General features: G+C 35.3%; 1 protein-coding gene across 1 annotated transcript; it reads left to right on the forward strand.

The window, feature by feature from the left end:
* The first annotated feature begins 380 nt into the window (after nt 1-380).
* Nucleotides 381-15,676, forward strand: LOC106082278 (lysozyme). The gene is made up of 3 exons (XM_013244672.2): nt 381-481; nt 15,111-15,281; nt 15,355-15,676. Exons 1-3 carry the CDS (start codon nt 403-405, stop codon nt 15,567-15,569), a joined length of 465 nt encoding a protein of 154 aa, XP_013100126.1. The 5' UTR covers nt 381-402; the 3' UTR covers nt 15,570-15,676.
* The last annotated feature ends 123 nt before the right edge of the window (nt 15,677-15,799 follow it).

Below are 15,799 nucleotides of genomic sequence, written 5' to 3' on the forward strand. Positions count from 1 at the left end.
TGAAACACTGAATAAACGAAAAACCCAGTTTTTTAAAAATTTAACGATTTTCTATTTTTATATGTTTGTAGTGGTTGGTTGTTTGTTTTCGCATAATTTCAAATTCTCAGAAAAGTTCGTTGCTTAAGTCTTTCGTTTGCCTAACAGGCTATCAAGCAAAGCAAAACTTGCTAAAGCTTTTGCATGGTTATACTGATAAGAAAACTTTAAGCTTAGCTTTTAGAACAAAAATGAAAAAAAGTTAAAAATATAGAGAAGCGAGAAAATATTTTTTAGTTATTAATAGACCATCAAAGGGAGAGCATCTCAGTGTGTGGAGAAAATTTTTCAAAAAGAAAAAGAAATTTATCGTTAATTTTTTTTATTAAAGAAGACTTAAAAAAATATATATATAAACTCAAAATGTCGACAAAAAATTATTACGCCTGGATGGTGGCCGGTGTTTGTTTGGCCCTGTTTGCAATGACCATCGCTCAGCAGGGTATGTAAAAAAGAAACAAAAAGCAAAAAAAAAACACGAAAATCTTAATAATTTAGTGAAAATATTGCTAATTAATGCATAATTTTTTTATCAACAAATTGGAAAGTTTTCAAGATGTGCTCATGAACGTTTTTTCCTTATAAACCCTACCTATGAATGGATACAATAAAAAAATCCAGTTTTAATGTGTTCTAAGAATTTCTTAAGGTTTTTTTTATGTATTCCATTCTGGGACTTGTTGTGTGTGCGTGTAGCGGATTCTTTGAGACCGACCGATCGATCCAGCCAACGTTTATGATTTAATCGGTTTATTTTTATTTGACAAATAATATGCGACTTTTTTGATTTGTGTGGTGGTTCATGGTTATGGCTGTTATAAAGAAAACAGCAAACTTGTTTCCATACTTATTCTAATGAATTTCTTTTGTTTTGTCAAAATGAACGCTATTACCAATGGCCAATGAATGAATAGAAGGAAAGATGGTGGCAGGTGGTGCCAGGGTAGTTAGGGGAGCTTAATCGTTGAATCGATTAGACTCATTAACAATGCAGTGCAAATTAAGCGGTGGTGATTGCATAGCGGATGTATTGATACCATGAGTGTGTTTATGGCTGTGGTTGTTTCAAATCCCACATGAATGAATTTTGTTTGGGATGTATTTATAGAATAAATATGTACTCCTAAAAAATGCATTAGAATGACGTATAAAAGGCTAAAGAAGGGGAAAATTACAACTTTTGTTTGTTTATAAAAATCTATTGTTCTTGCTCATAATGAAGGTGAGAAAAATTACAACGACATGAAATTTTAGAGTAGCAACAACTAAGAAAGACTAATTTTACCGGGGAGAAGTAAAAAGATTGAAGAAAATTAAAAATCTCTATACCAACCACAGATAAATTCCAATTTTCCCACAAAAAAAAAAAAAAATACAAAATCATAAAGGAAGAAATTTTCTTATATGAATGATATTTATTTTTGTAGCCAAGTTTTGTAGCCGTAAAAATGTTTGGGTTAACCGCCGCTAAGCAACTTTGGTGATGTTTCCCCTATGACTCGAACAAATATTTTCATAAATTACAAGAAAAATTTAAATTTAGGAAAGTAGTGGCAAATACAGTCGAGGTGTGTACACAAAAAAAAAAGTTGAGTATTTTGCTTATTGGCATCGAAAGTAAAATACTTGGTCGTCGTAAATATCTAAGACGATCTACCCTTGTCCGTCCATCTGTGAAATCACTCTACAGTCTTTGAAAATTAAGATATTGATTGATATTATTTTTATGCGGGCTATATCGGATGATGTCCTGATATAGCCCGCATATAGATCGATCATCCGATTTAGGGTATTAGGCTCGTAAAAGCTGTATTCATTACCCGATTTGGTTGAATTGTGGCACAATGATTTGTATTGAGATCTCCGACATCCGGGCCTATGGCCCTATGTATTGGGTTGCCCAAAAAGTAATTGCGGATTTTTTAAAAGAAAGTAAATGCATTTTTAATAAAACTTAGAATGAACTTTAATCAAATATACTTTTTTACACTTTTTCTAAAGCAAGCTAAAAGTAACAGTTGATAACTGACAGAAGAAAGAATGCAATTACAGAGTCACAAGCTGTGAAAAAATTTGTCAACGCCGACTATAGGAAAAATCCGCAATTACTTTTTGGGCAACCCATTACTTTGTACTAAGATCCCCGATATCCGTGACGAATATGGTCCAAGGTGTTCTTTATCCTAATATAGCCCCCATTTCCATCGATCTCCTGATTTAAGGTCTCAGACCCATAAAATCCGCATTTAGCCCTATTTTACTTAAATTTAACACAATGAGCTGTGTCCATGCCGAGTAGGGTTTAAATCGGACCATTTTTGGAATAGCTCCCCTATAGTACGATATCCTGATTGAACGCCTTTCACCCATAAATATCGAATTTATAGCTAGATTTTGCTAAAATTACATACAGTGAGCTATATTAAATATCCTTCCCGAATATGATGGTGATCGGATCACATTTGCATATAGATGCCTTAAATATCGATCCGCCGATTAACGATTATCGATTTTGTTGAAATTTCGAAAAGTGTTTTGTGGTGAGTTTGGTCCAAATGCATTTTCCACAGTTGAATGTCGAAATAGCGATCCACGTCAAGCTCGAAAGCTCTTTCCGCTCCATAGGACCGGTCGCCATTGGTCATTTAAAGGCGCCTTAAACTCGCCTTGTCATATCGAGCATCACAGGCACTGAGTCTTTAAGCTGGTGCCGCCCGGGCTTTCATGCTCATAATCATGCCGTACCGAATTTTAAGGAAATGTTGTTTATATATATACCCGAGGTGGTAGTTATCCAATGTTCCGCCCGCCCGAATTTAATGTCCTTTTACTTCTTTAAATTTTTTGTTGTTGTTTTTTTTTGTTAGGCTGTAGCAACCTCTAGATAATGTCTAGTTACGCCAATAGAGATGACTGCCCAATTGTTATTTATTGAACATTTTTTTTTTAACTTAGTATCTTTGTTGTCGCATATCTCTCAACGAGATGGCTGATATCCCACGCCACAGTGAGCTTGCCAGACTAGGACTACCTTACATATTCCAGGGGAACTGGAATCTGTGGATATGCCTCTAGTGACATGTAAGCTAAGTTTTCAGGAACACGGCCGAAGGTCAAGGAATGATATATGGGGGCTGTGAGCATTGCATAATTATGTAGCCAAATCTAGACTTGAAGAGGTCTACCGCTATGCTGTCACAGGCGTCTCAGTCATTGTATCTATCAAGACAGCTCACTGTCTGATCCGAAAACAGGCTGCCAATAACGACTTTTATCGAAGCTGTGAGGATGTCGAGAAAGAAGAGGCTGTAAAACATCTGCTATATGTTTGTCCCGCACTGGCAGTCAGAAGTAGTTCCACTTTTTGACCATTACGTTGAAAAATGCAACTCTGCAAACAATTCCCAACACGCAAAAGTTAAAGATTTTTCAACTTTGACGACTGAATTCGAGTGTCATTTTGTGTTGCCTTACGTAAAGAAGTGTTTTTAGGCGTCAAAATTAAAAATTGTTTAACTTTTGAGCGTTGCTTTTGTGCGATTTGTTTGCAGAGTTGCATTTTTCAACGCAATGCTCAAAAACAAAGCTCAACGCGCTCATTGTGTGTTTCCTTTTAGGAGGGGATAACCACCGCTGAAATTTTTTTCTGATATTTTCATTAGGATTCCAACCCAGACTTTTAGAATTAGTAACAATGTAAACAATTTTGGAGTTAAAGTCGAACTTTTTCCAATAAAGAGCCAAATTTGTAGAAATATGATGCTAAAAATAAAAGTATTTTCCAATAAATTGTACAATCAGCAACTGAAGAACAGAAATCTGTATATATAGTGAGTTGCAAGAAAAATCGGGATTAATACTGGAAAAAAATCGCGATGTTATTGGGTTGCCCAAAAAGTAATTGCGGTAATTTGTCAACGCCAACTATATGGAAAATCCGCAATTACTTTTTGGGCAACCTATTTTCCAATTTTTTACTGGAATTTTAGCCAAAATCTCCCCAATATTCCATTTAAGGAGCCTAGGGTCAAAGGAAAAAATATTCTGCATTGAATTTCTCTATGGATTGCCGACGACCAGACTTTGGATATATAAACAAGCATCTTTAAACCCTATTTACACTTCTCATTAAATCAGGATTTAAAGTTCTCTTCAGCTGATTTTATTAAGGGAAAACAGATGATCGATCCATTAAATCCGGATTTAAAGAGCAGTGTAAACGGGGTTTTGATTATACACTTCATTATAGGATGGGTTTATAATAACTTCAAGATACATTTAAGACCCTAAAAGTTCATAATTTCGTATAACCATATTCACAAAACTTAAAGTACATAGGTATAATTGACAGTTCAATTAAGGAACTCTGTCAAATTAACCTACTTTGAAGTTTTGTGAATATGGATATTAATCTCCATATGTGAATATGGGCATTAATCTCCATAATATTTTCAATCGATCTATCCCTGTCCGTCCGTCTGTTCGTCCATTCGTTCGCATATCCGTCCATCCGTCCGTCCTCAGTATACAGAATATGAAACAATAAATCCAAAAAGAGCACTTCATTTCCTTTTCCATTGAGTAATGAATCAATGGGGGAAAAATCTAGCAGCAAAATTCCCTTTGAGATACATATGGAAGATTATTATTTAACAATTTAACTAACATCATGCAACCATCACGAACAAAAAAAAAAACATCATCACATCAGCTAGTTCAAAAACACAATTAAATGAAACACTCATATGTAAGGGGTTTTCCAAAAATTCAATGAAAATCCCATAACGTCAAACCACTAGTTTTTACTTAAAATGATTACATTTTATACCAATTAGACCAAACTTGGTAGACATCTATTACTTAGAAAAAGGTTAAGGAACTCTAACATCGACATCGTGAACTTAAGAAGAACTCATTAATTAATGTTTTTTTTGTCTTTTTTTGTGACAAGTGTGGGTTGGTGATTTATTTATTTTTTTTTGGATTTTGATAAATCACGTCTCAATAATAAATTTTAATAATATTTAAATCATTGAAATACGAGAAACAAAAATGGGTCATATTTTTTTTTTTTTTTTTTAATTTTAAATCGAATAATTGTTAAGCTGATTTGGGTGTAAGCAAAGCTAGGAGAGAAAAAAAACCATAATAATTTAATTTATTTTTTTTCGTTTTTAATAAGAGCTTCACCTTCCTACGTGCTCTTAGGTTTACTTGCATTGAAATTGAATTGGTTTCAGCTGTTGCTAGAGATCACGCATAGCCATTTGTATGCAAACACTCTACGTTATGAAAAACAAGTGAGCGGAGTTTTATGATGATTTGTTTATCAATGGTTTATTCAATTGTGGTCTGACAATATGCTCGACACGTTTATTGAACATTAATATTCAATAGCAAGCATTGAACTGTTAATGAGAGAAGAGATCAGTGTTTTTTTTTTTTGGAAATATCAATAATATCAAAATTCCAAAGAATTTTAAGAAAAAAAAAAATAATAAAATCATAACAAATTCTCTGGAAATGTGTCATACAGGCAGTGCCAATAGTCTAGCAGTTGTGGGCTTCCTTGTACAAGTCTTTAAGTATTCTGATATATAATAGTGCTAATATAGAATTGATTAACAAAATAAATCATTAAGGGGATATTGTAAAATTAAATTTTTTTTTAAATATTCTATTGGAATTGCCTTTTGAAAAAAATTCTATGATAAAAATGTCCACAATTTTCCATAAAAATAAATTTTGGAATAATTTTGTATACAAATAAAATGCATAATTTATAGTTAACTAGCTGACCCGAGCCCGCTCCGCTGCGTCTTTTTTCACTTTATATGGAACAAAAGTTTCCTTGGAATATTTATTTTCGACAATTAAAGAGCTTTTAGCGAAATACCACGCTACGAAAATAGTATATCGCTTGACTAACAGTTTGACAATATAAGTGCCTTTATCTGAATCCCATATGATCTTTATTGGTCCACGAATTTAAGTTTGGGTGTAAGGTGTACTCCATTCTTAAAATACTTTATTTCAGCCCGATATTCTCATGATAACTGATTTAGGGGTGTTTTCGGGGGTGAGGTGGTCCCCCAGACACTTGGCCCTGAAAAATATCAGCATCGTGCTCTTCTCTCTAATACCATGGGTGGTGTTATGGGGGTGGTGTGGCCCCATAGACAATTTTCCCGAACTTTGATATCAGATTCGTGTTTTATTCCCAAAAACCTTTCATTTGAGTCCCATATTGCTATGGTCGTAAATTTGTGGGTGTTTTGGGAGGGGTGAGGTGTTTTTGGAAGGGGCGGCCCCCTAAACACTTGGTCCCACATCTGGATATCAGATTCGTATTCTACACTCAAATACCTTTTATTTAAGCCCCATATTGCCATGGTCAGTATATAAGTCCTATTTGGGCGGTGTTTTGGGGAAGGGGAGGGCCCCCAGAAACTTGATACAACATTTGGATATCAAAGTAAAAGCGTGCTAAGTTCGGCCAGGCCGAATCTTGGGAACCCACCACCATAGATAAGTATCTGTTCGACCTCTATAGTGATTTGGAGATACGGACAAGAATATTTATACTTTATGGAGTCTTAGACGAATATTTCGAGGCATTACAAACGGAATGACTAGATTAGTATACCCCCATCCTATGGTGGTGGGTATGACAAAAGAGTAAATTCTCTTTTTCCAAGTTTTTTTCGGTTGTTATGGCGAAGATAATTTGTATACCCTACACCACCACTGTGGTACAGGGTATTTAAAGTTTGTGCTCTCGTTTGCAACGCTAAGAAGAAGAAGAGCTAGACCCATTGATAAGTATACCAATCGACTCAGAATCACTTTCTGATACGATTTAGCCATGTCCGTCTGTGAGTCCATGTATTCTTGTAATCAAGGTACAGGCCGTATTTGTTGTCCAATCGTCACGGAATTTTGCACATGTCAGTTTTTTGTCTCAAAGACGAACGCTATTGATTTTGGTAAAAACGGTTGAGATTTTGATATAGCTTCCATATATATGTATCGCCCGATTTGTAATTAAATGGCCGTAGTAACTGTATGTTTCAATTGATCTCCACAAAATTTGGCATAAATGTTTTGTTACTAATCTTAAGATTTCGGCAAGATTTCATCAATATCGGTTCAGATTTGGATACTTTGGTACTGATCATAACATATTTGCAAGATTTCATCAAAATCGGTTCAGATTTGGATATAGCTCCCATATATATGTATCGCCTGATTTCAACTTAAATGGCCGTAGTTACTACAATTTTTAACCGATCTGCAAAATAATTGACACAAATTTTGTTACTAATCTTAAGATTTCTGCAAGATTTCATCAAAATCGGTTCAGATTTGGATATAGCTTCCATATATATGTATTGCCCGATTTCTACTTAAATGGCCGTAGAACGATTTTTTTGCAATGATTCAACCTGACTGGGATTTGAACAGCCGAACTCCCGATTGCGAAGCGAATGCTCTCCCCCAGTGCTACATGATTACAGAAGGCATAGATACGTTCACTTATGTTTAGGGATTTTTGAATTAACGTCTCAAACAACAACAAAAAATCAATTTTTAGATTTGTACCAATAACAGATATGAGACTATTCAGCGAAACATAAATGATAGAATGCCAATGGTAATGTATTGCGTTGCCCAAAAAGTAATTGCGGATTTTTCATATAGTCGGCGTTGACAAATTTTTCACAGCTTGTGACTCTGTAATTGCATTCTTTCTTCTGTCAGTTATCAGCTGTTACTTTTAGCTTGCTTTAGAAAAAAAGTGTACAAAAGTATATTTGATTAAAGTTCATTCTAAGTTTGATTAAAAATGCATTTACTTTCTTTTAAAAAATCCGCATTTACTTTTTGGGCAACCCAATATGTTGTTGTTTTAAATCATGAAATCTCTAGAAACTATATTTAAAAAGTGCCCAAAAAGTATGAGAGAGGAAGTGAGAAATTAACTTCCAAATGCTTGGAGCGGTCCAGCCCGAATTTTGCCTTTCCTTACTTGCCTTTTTTACGAAAAAAATTTCCTATTCTTTTTTCTTGTCAACATTTTATTTCTATAGATATCCTAAATCTTGAAAGTATGAGTTTTTTCGATTTTGTTGTTTTCTAGTTGATTTTTTTCGAAATAATTGAAATAATTAAAATTTCCATAGTTATACATAGTTGCCGCTATAATGACAACTCATTCATGCTGAGACAAACATCATACGAATTTTGTATATATTTTTTACTGTTAAGTTTCCATTAATTTATGCAAAATATCATTTTTATAATTAAAAAAAAAATCCTGTAAGAGCTTCTTATTTGCATATATGTATGTACATCTAGTCATCTTGGCCTTCGCTGAGGTCAATCAAATTGTTGCTGAACGCAGATTTACCAACCAAACTGCTTACATACATACATCCGCAAGCCATTGAAAAACCACTTGAGTTTCTTGCAAATTGTATTTTTTCTTAGACTTGTTCAGAGTTGAATGGGAACATAAAAAGAATTTAGCTGTATAAACATTAAAGATGTCTAGGGATACTAGAATCTGGTTTTGTAAAAGTTGCAAAACTTGTTACCACAATTCATTCTCCAACTAGTCGCCCATATCGTTGCAGTATGCAGATTCCAATGATGCTGCTTTATGTTGCAGCACTTTGGCCCCAGGAACCAAGATTTCATATTTTGAAGTTCAGGGGCGTTCAACATTGTCACGGAATGTATTGCTTGGTTAACTGTTGGTTGTTACTTTTCAAGAGTAGTGAGGAAAACAACATCGTGACAAGCAGCTACAGCTACCGCCTTATGCCTCAATGAGTTGGGGATTATTAATTAAAAATAATAAAAAAAAACACCTTAAACTGACAGGAAGTTCAAATGATAATTGAACAAGTCATTTAAATGGAGATACTAGACAGAATATCCAATCCCATGGATACTTTATATGTTTAATTGATTGGATTATCTATTAATTGATTATGAAATGAAACAACCATCACCTTGGTATCAAGTACAGAGCAATATAAATACAATTTCTAATATATTAAAAAAAAGAAAACATTTAACTGAATAATATTTGTTCAATATTATGTTAGAGTAGAGTGAATATGCATTTCTTTGTATTTTAGGTTGGAACAAGGGGACGATTTAGGTTTCTTTTATAAAAAAACCCAATTCTTTTTTGCACACCATTTTACCGAGACTCTTTAAGTGTTTTTTTTTGTTTAGCTGTTCTGTTCCAAATATCGAAATAGAAACAAAAACACATTGGTCTTAGCTGGAAGAAAATCCATTAATATAATTTAAAAAAAAAAGCTATTTTTATATGCACCATGGGCAGGGATGTCAACTTAGCGCTTTCCTCACCTAATTCGGTGCTTTTCAGGTTATCAAAATCTCAAAATTGTACCATCCAATATAAATTCAAAATGGAGCAAATGGCCAACAACAAAAAACCGAGGACACTATCTGTAAAAATCAGTGTTTGGTGCAACTCTGATTTTGAGTATGTTACTACTTCGCTCAATTAACCAAGCTCTCCCCCACCCCACTCTCTTTGAGCCCTGAATTGTCATGGTGAGCAAATACGTCCTATTTGGGGATTGTTATAGAGGTGGGACGTCCCCTAGACAGATAGTCCCGAATTCTGATATCAGATTCTTACTCTACTCCAAAATACCTTTGAGCCCCATGTTTCCTTAGTTGGCAATCATGTCCGGTTTTGGGGGTTGGGGAGGCTAATTGGTAGCTTGGCCTTTCTAATATTTATCAGATTCGTATTCTATTCTAAAATTCTTTTTATTTGAGCCCTATATTGCTATGGTCGGTAAATTTGTCCTCTTTTGGGGAGGGGCGCCCACCAAACACTTGGTTCCACATTTGGATATCAGATTCGCATTCTACTCTCAAAAACCTTTTATTTAAGTCCCGTATTGCCATGTTCTCCCCTTTCCCAAACCTCCAGAAACCTGGTCTCGAAATTAGATATCAATTTCGTGCTCTGCTCCCAAATACCTTTTGTTTGAGCCCCATATTGCCATGGTCGGTAAATGTGTCCTCTTTGGGGGTTGTTTTGGGGGAGGGGGCGTCCCTATAGACATGTTTTACCCAATGTTGATATCATATTCGTGCTATACTGCCAAAGACCTAGCATTTGAGCCACATATTATTTTGGGGGAGGGGCGCTCCCAAACACTTGGTTCCACATTTGAATATCAGGTTCGTATTCTACTCTCAAAAGCTTTTTGTTTGAGCCCCATATTGCCATGGTCGGTAAATATGTTCGATTTAGGGGCTTGACTACATGTTTAAAAAATATCAGATTTCCACTCTCAAATACCTTACATTTGAGTCCCATATTGTCGTGGATTGGTCTATAAATATATTTGGTGGGTATTAAGGGTGGGGCGGCTCCCCAAGGTACCCCATCCGAAATTCGGATTTAAAATTTTTGGTTTTAGGTTACTAAAATAGAGTACACAAAATGTCACTTAAATCGCAACACCCTTCTCCGAGCGTTTCCTCCCCTTCTTCATTTTGCACCATCTGCGAAAATTTTAAGAAAATCGGTTTATACGTTTTTGAGTCTATAAGGAACAGACTAAACAATTAACAAACTCAAGGATTGATGCCGACGTGCAAGATCTATATCCCGTTTGTAACCAGGGACCGCACGATACACGTCACCTGTTTAACTGCCCGGCCATGTCCACTCGACTCAGACCCAGATCCCTGTGGACGCACCCCATCTTCGTAGCAGAGTTCCTGGGTCTTGACACTCAACAGAATCAAGCAGACGAAAGATAGACCACAATAAACTGCTACAACAACAACAACAAATTGATCCTTGTATATAAGGTTTGCAACGTTTTCCGAGGTCATTTCGTTTGTAACACCTCGGAAATATTGATCCAAGAACCCATAAAATATATATGTATTCTTGATCGTCTCGATTTTTTCAAACGATTTTGGCAGTCCGGCCGTCCGTCAGTCGAAATCACGATAGCGCTCGAAGCCGTAAAGCTAGCCGCTTGAAATATTGCACAGATACTTAATTTTGTTGTAGGTCGTAGGGGATTGCAAATAACCCGTATGGGTTCAGATTTGGATATAGCTCCCATATAAACTGATCTCCCGATTTGACTTCTTGAACCCTTGAAAGCAGCAATTTTTGTCCGATTTGGCTGAAATTTCGCACATAGTTTTCTGTTATGACTCTCAACAACAGTGCCAAGTATGGTTTAAATCGGTCAAGAACATGATATAGCTGCAATTACAAGCCGCGATTTTTATCCGATTTGGCTGAAATTTTGCATATAGTGTTCTCTTATGACTTTCAACAAGTATGCCAGAACCGGTCCAAATTGGTCTATAACCAGATATAGCTCCTGTATTTTAGCAGAATCCATGGTGATGGGTTCTCAAGATTAGGCCCCGCTGAACTTAGCACGCTTTTACTTGTTTACTCTTTTTTTGCTGGTAAATTGTTAGCATCATTGACAATGGGATGGGGACATTTTGTTATTCCTTTGCAATACATCGATATTAATTTCTAGCTCTATGAAGTATACAAGTTATTGTTCGCTGTAAAGATTAGATACGATCTTGCTTTATTCACATCTCTTCTAATACTATTGACATGTTAATATTACTTTATTTATTCATCAGTAGGTTAGGTTCAAAAGTGGATTATATGATAACCCTCTCCCCTTATAATTTCCATATAATTTTGATTAATTTATGCCATATTGCTCTCTTTCTCTCCTGGTGATATTCTTAAATAGATCTTTTAATCACTTACGTTTTTAACTTTGAAGAAATGCAAGTCTTCATTCATCTTTATGTGCTTGAACACTTGAAGTGACAGCTTTATTAAATAGCAATGACATTAAATTTACAAATTTGTTTGTGTTTTGTATAATCAAACAATTCTACAACGAAAACAATTCGAAAACAATGTGTTTTGCGGTTTTATTCGTCATTCGTAACTAGTTGATGAAATAACTTTGTAAAGGTGTTTGAATGAGGATGATGAACAATCGGGGAATTTTCTAAATCTGAAAATTTATAAACTTGAATTTTTTCAATATGCACAGCAAATAATTAGAATAAATTGAGTGAGATGGCCCTGGAATAAAACGTCAATTGAATTTGGGTCACTGACGCTGATAACACATTGGTGTGATATGGTTCATTAGAACATATAAATAGTATTAAATAATTAAAATGATTTTATAGACAAACATATAGTACTCATTGAAATTCAAAAGAAAGTGGTTGCGAAAGAGCTGGTAAACATTGAAAGCACATTTATCGGCGAACATAGTACAGTAGTTTAAACAAGTAAAAGCGTTCTAAGCTCGGCCAGGCCGAATCTTGGGAACCCACCATTATGAATTCTGCTAAAATTTTACCGATATTAACTGGTGATCCAATTCCGGGGATTAGTTTAATTGGGAGCTTTATTTGTTTATAGCGCGATTCGGATCATACATGGCATGGATGTTGAAAGTCATAACACAAGTTTTTTTTCCAAATTTCTTCCAAATTGAATGAAAATTGAAGCTTTTAGGGAGTGAAGAAGACAAATCCGGGGATTGGTTTATATGGGCGCTTTATCTGTTTAAAGACCGTTTCGGATCATACATGGCATGGATGTTGAAAGTCATAACACAAGTCTTTTTTCCAAATCGGATGCAAATTGAAGTTCCTAGGGGCTGAAGAAGACAAATCCGGAGATTGGTTTATATGGGCGCTATATCTGTTTATAGACCGATTCGGATCATACTTGTCATTGATGTTGAGACTCAAGTCGTTATTCTAAATTTCAACCAAATCGTATGAAAATTGAGGCTTTCAAAGGCACAAGAGGTCAAATCAGAGGATCGGTTTATATGGATTCTATATCTGTTTATAGACGGATAATACTTGTCGTGGATGTTGGAAGTCATAACTCAAGTTTTTGCTTCAAATTATAGCCAATCCGGAGGAAAATTGAGGCTTGAGTCCCTAAAGAAGTCAAATAGGGAGATCGGTTTATACGGGAGCTGTATCAGGCTAAAGACCGATTCAGACCATATTTTACACGTATGTTGAAGGTCATGGAAAGCTGTTGTAAAAAATTTCAACCAAATCGGATAATAATTGCGCCCTCTAGAAGCTCAAGAAATCAAGATCCGAGATCGGTTTATATGACAGTTATATCAGGTTATGGGTCGATTTAAGCCATATTTGGCACAATTGTTGGATGTCATAATCGGATAATAATTGTGCCCTCTAGAGGCTCAAGGAGTCAAGATTCTACATCGGTTTTCATAGCAGCTATATCAGATTATTGACCGATTTGAACCATACTTAGCACAGTTATTGGAAATCGTAACGAAACACCTCATGCAAATTTTCAGCTAAATCGAATAAGAATTGCGCCCTCTAGTGGCTCAAGAAGTCAAAATCCCAGATCGGTTAATATGGCAGCTATATCAGGTTTTGGGCCGAATCAAACCATATTTGGCACAGTTTTTGGAAGTCATAACAAAACAACTCATGCAAATCGAATTAGAATTGCGCCCTCTAGTGGCTCAAGAAGTCAAGATCTAAGATCGGTTTATATGACAGCTATATCAGGTTATGGACGGATTTGAACCACACTTAGCACAGTTGTTGAAAGTCAAAACAAAACACATCGTACAAAATTTCAGCCAAATCAGATTAGAATTGCGCCATTTAGTTGCTCAAGAAGTCAAGATCCAAGAGCGGTTAATATGGCAGCTATATCAGGTTATGGACCGATTTCAAGAATACTTAGCACGGTTGTTGGAAGTCATAACAAAACACCTCATGCGAAATTTCAGCCAAATCCGATTAGAATGGCGCCCTCTAGCGGCTCAGGAACTCAAGATCCAAGATCGGTCTATATGGCAGCTATATCAAAACATGGACCGGTATGACCTATTTACAATCCCAATCGACTTACACTAATCCGAAGTATTAGTGCAAAATTTCAAGCGGCTATCTTTACTTTTTCGATAGTTAGAGTGCATTCGACAGACAGACAGGCGGTCGGACGGACATGACAAGATCGACTTAAAATGTCATGACGATCAAGAACATATAAACTTTATGGGGTCTTAGACGACTATTTCGAGGAGTTTCAAACAGAATGACGAAATAAGTATAAACATTCTATGGTGGAGAGTATAATAAACGATAAAATTTAAAACTGGCAATCAATAATTATATCCTACACCACCACTGTGGTACAGGGTATTATAACTTAGTGAATTTATTTGTAACATCCAGAAGGAAGAGAGATTGACCCATTGATAAGTATACCGATCAATTTGAAAAAATTTGTCAACGCCAACTATATGAGAAATCCGAATTTACTTTTTGGGCAACCCATATATTCGTCTCACTGTTTGTTCATCTGTTCATGGTTATTTGTGTACAAAGTAAAGGTCGCAATTTTCATGCAATCGTCTTAAAATTTGGTGCAAGCATTTTTTGGGCCTAGACATGAAACCTATTGAAATTGAAAGAAATCGATTCAGATTTGGATATAATAGCTCCCATATATATGATCGTCCGATTTGGACTAACATTGCAATTATATTTTCATTTGTAAACCCATTCTCACAAAATTTTGGACAAGGGATTCTCTTATGAGTCTCTACACTGTTGGTGAATTTCATAGAAATCGGTTCAGTTTTAGATATAGCTCCCATATATACATATGTATTGCCCGATTTTTACTTTCAGAGCCTTTGCAAACGCATTTATCACCCCATCTTCTCAAAACTTTGCACTACGCTTTCTGCTGCGACATCCACAGAACGTGCGGATTTTGACCGAAATCGGTTTAGATTGGGCCATATCCCTCATATATATACGTTCGACCGATTTGGACTAGTTTTGAAGTAATTTGGTCATTTGTTAAACGATTCGCATGAAAATTGGCATATAATATAAACATGGAAATTAATATTTTCCATTCGTATCTCTTTGCAATTAAAATCTTCAATTCATTTTGTTTTAATTTTCTTTCTCTATTTCAGATAAACCTGTAACAGATATCTGCTTGGGCTGTATTTGTGAGGCCATATCCGGCTGTAATCAAACCAACTTCTGCCAGGGTGGAGTCTGTGGCCTATTTCGCATAACTTGGCCCTATTGGGCTGATGGTGGTAAACTTACCATTAACAATGAGCCTATAGAATCTGAGACTGGTTAGTTGAAATTGACTTATGACATCTTGTTTTATGTAATAACAAAAAAAAAAATATTTTTCCTATTTTTTAGCCTATCCCAACTGTGTTAATGATCCCTACTGTGCCGCCAATACCATACAAAATTATATGTTGAAATATGGTCAGGATTGTAATAACGATGGTGTTGTCAACTGCTTCGATTATGCTGCCATTCACAAATTGGGTGGTTATGGTTGCACTGGTGAATTATCTCACAAATATGTCACCGATTTGGAGTTGTGTCTAAAATCATATAAGGCTAATTAAATTATTGCGATACTTTTAAAGCATATCTTAGTTTTAGGGCTTAGGATTACACCTACATATTGAACAAATATCTACAATAATGCAACAAATCAGTGATGATTTTTTACTGACAAACTGTTTCGAATGAATAAATAAAAGAAAGAACAAAAACAGTTTAAAAAACCGATTGGGTTTTAGTAACTAATAAAGTCTTATAATTAATAATTTTTTTGGAAAAAATAATTTGTATT

This window comes from Stomoxys calcitrans, chromosome 5, assembly GCF_963082655.1.
Source record: "Stomoxys calcitrans chromosome 5, idStoCalc2.1, whole genome shotgun sequence".
Lineage (NCBI taxonomy): Eukaryota > Metazoa > Arthropoda > Insecta > Diptera > Muscidae > Stomoxys > Stomoxys calcitrans.

What these genes read in the sequence shown, in the direction of transcription:
- LOC106082278 (XM_013244672.2), top strand. Translation starts at nt 403, where the DNA reads ATGTCGACAAAAAATTATTACGCCTGGATGGTGGCCGGTGTTTGTTTG. An exon ending in AATGACCATCGCTCAGCAGG is followed by an intron (nt 482 to 15,110) that starts GTATGTAAAAAA and finishes TCTCTATTTCAG; the next exon opens with ATAAACCTGTAACAGATATC. An exon ending in GCCTATAGAATCTGAGACTG is followed by an intron (nt 15,282 to 15,354) that starts GTTAGTTGAAAT and finishes CCTATTTTTTAG; the next exon opens with CCTATCCCAACTGTGTTAAT.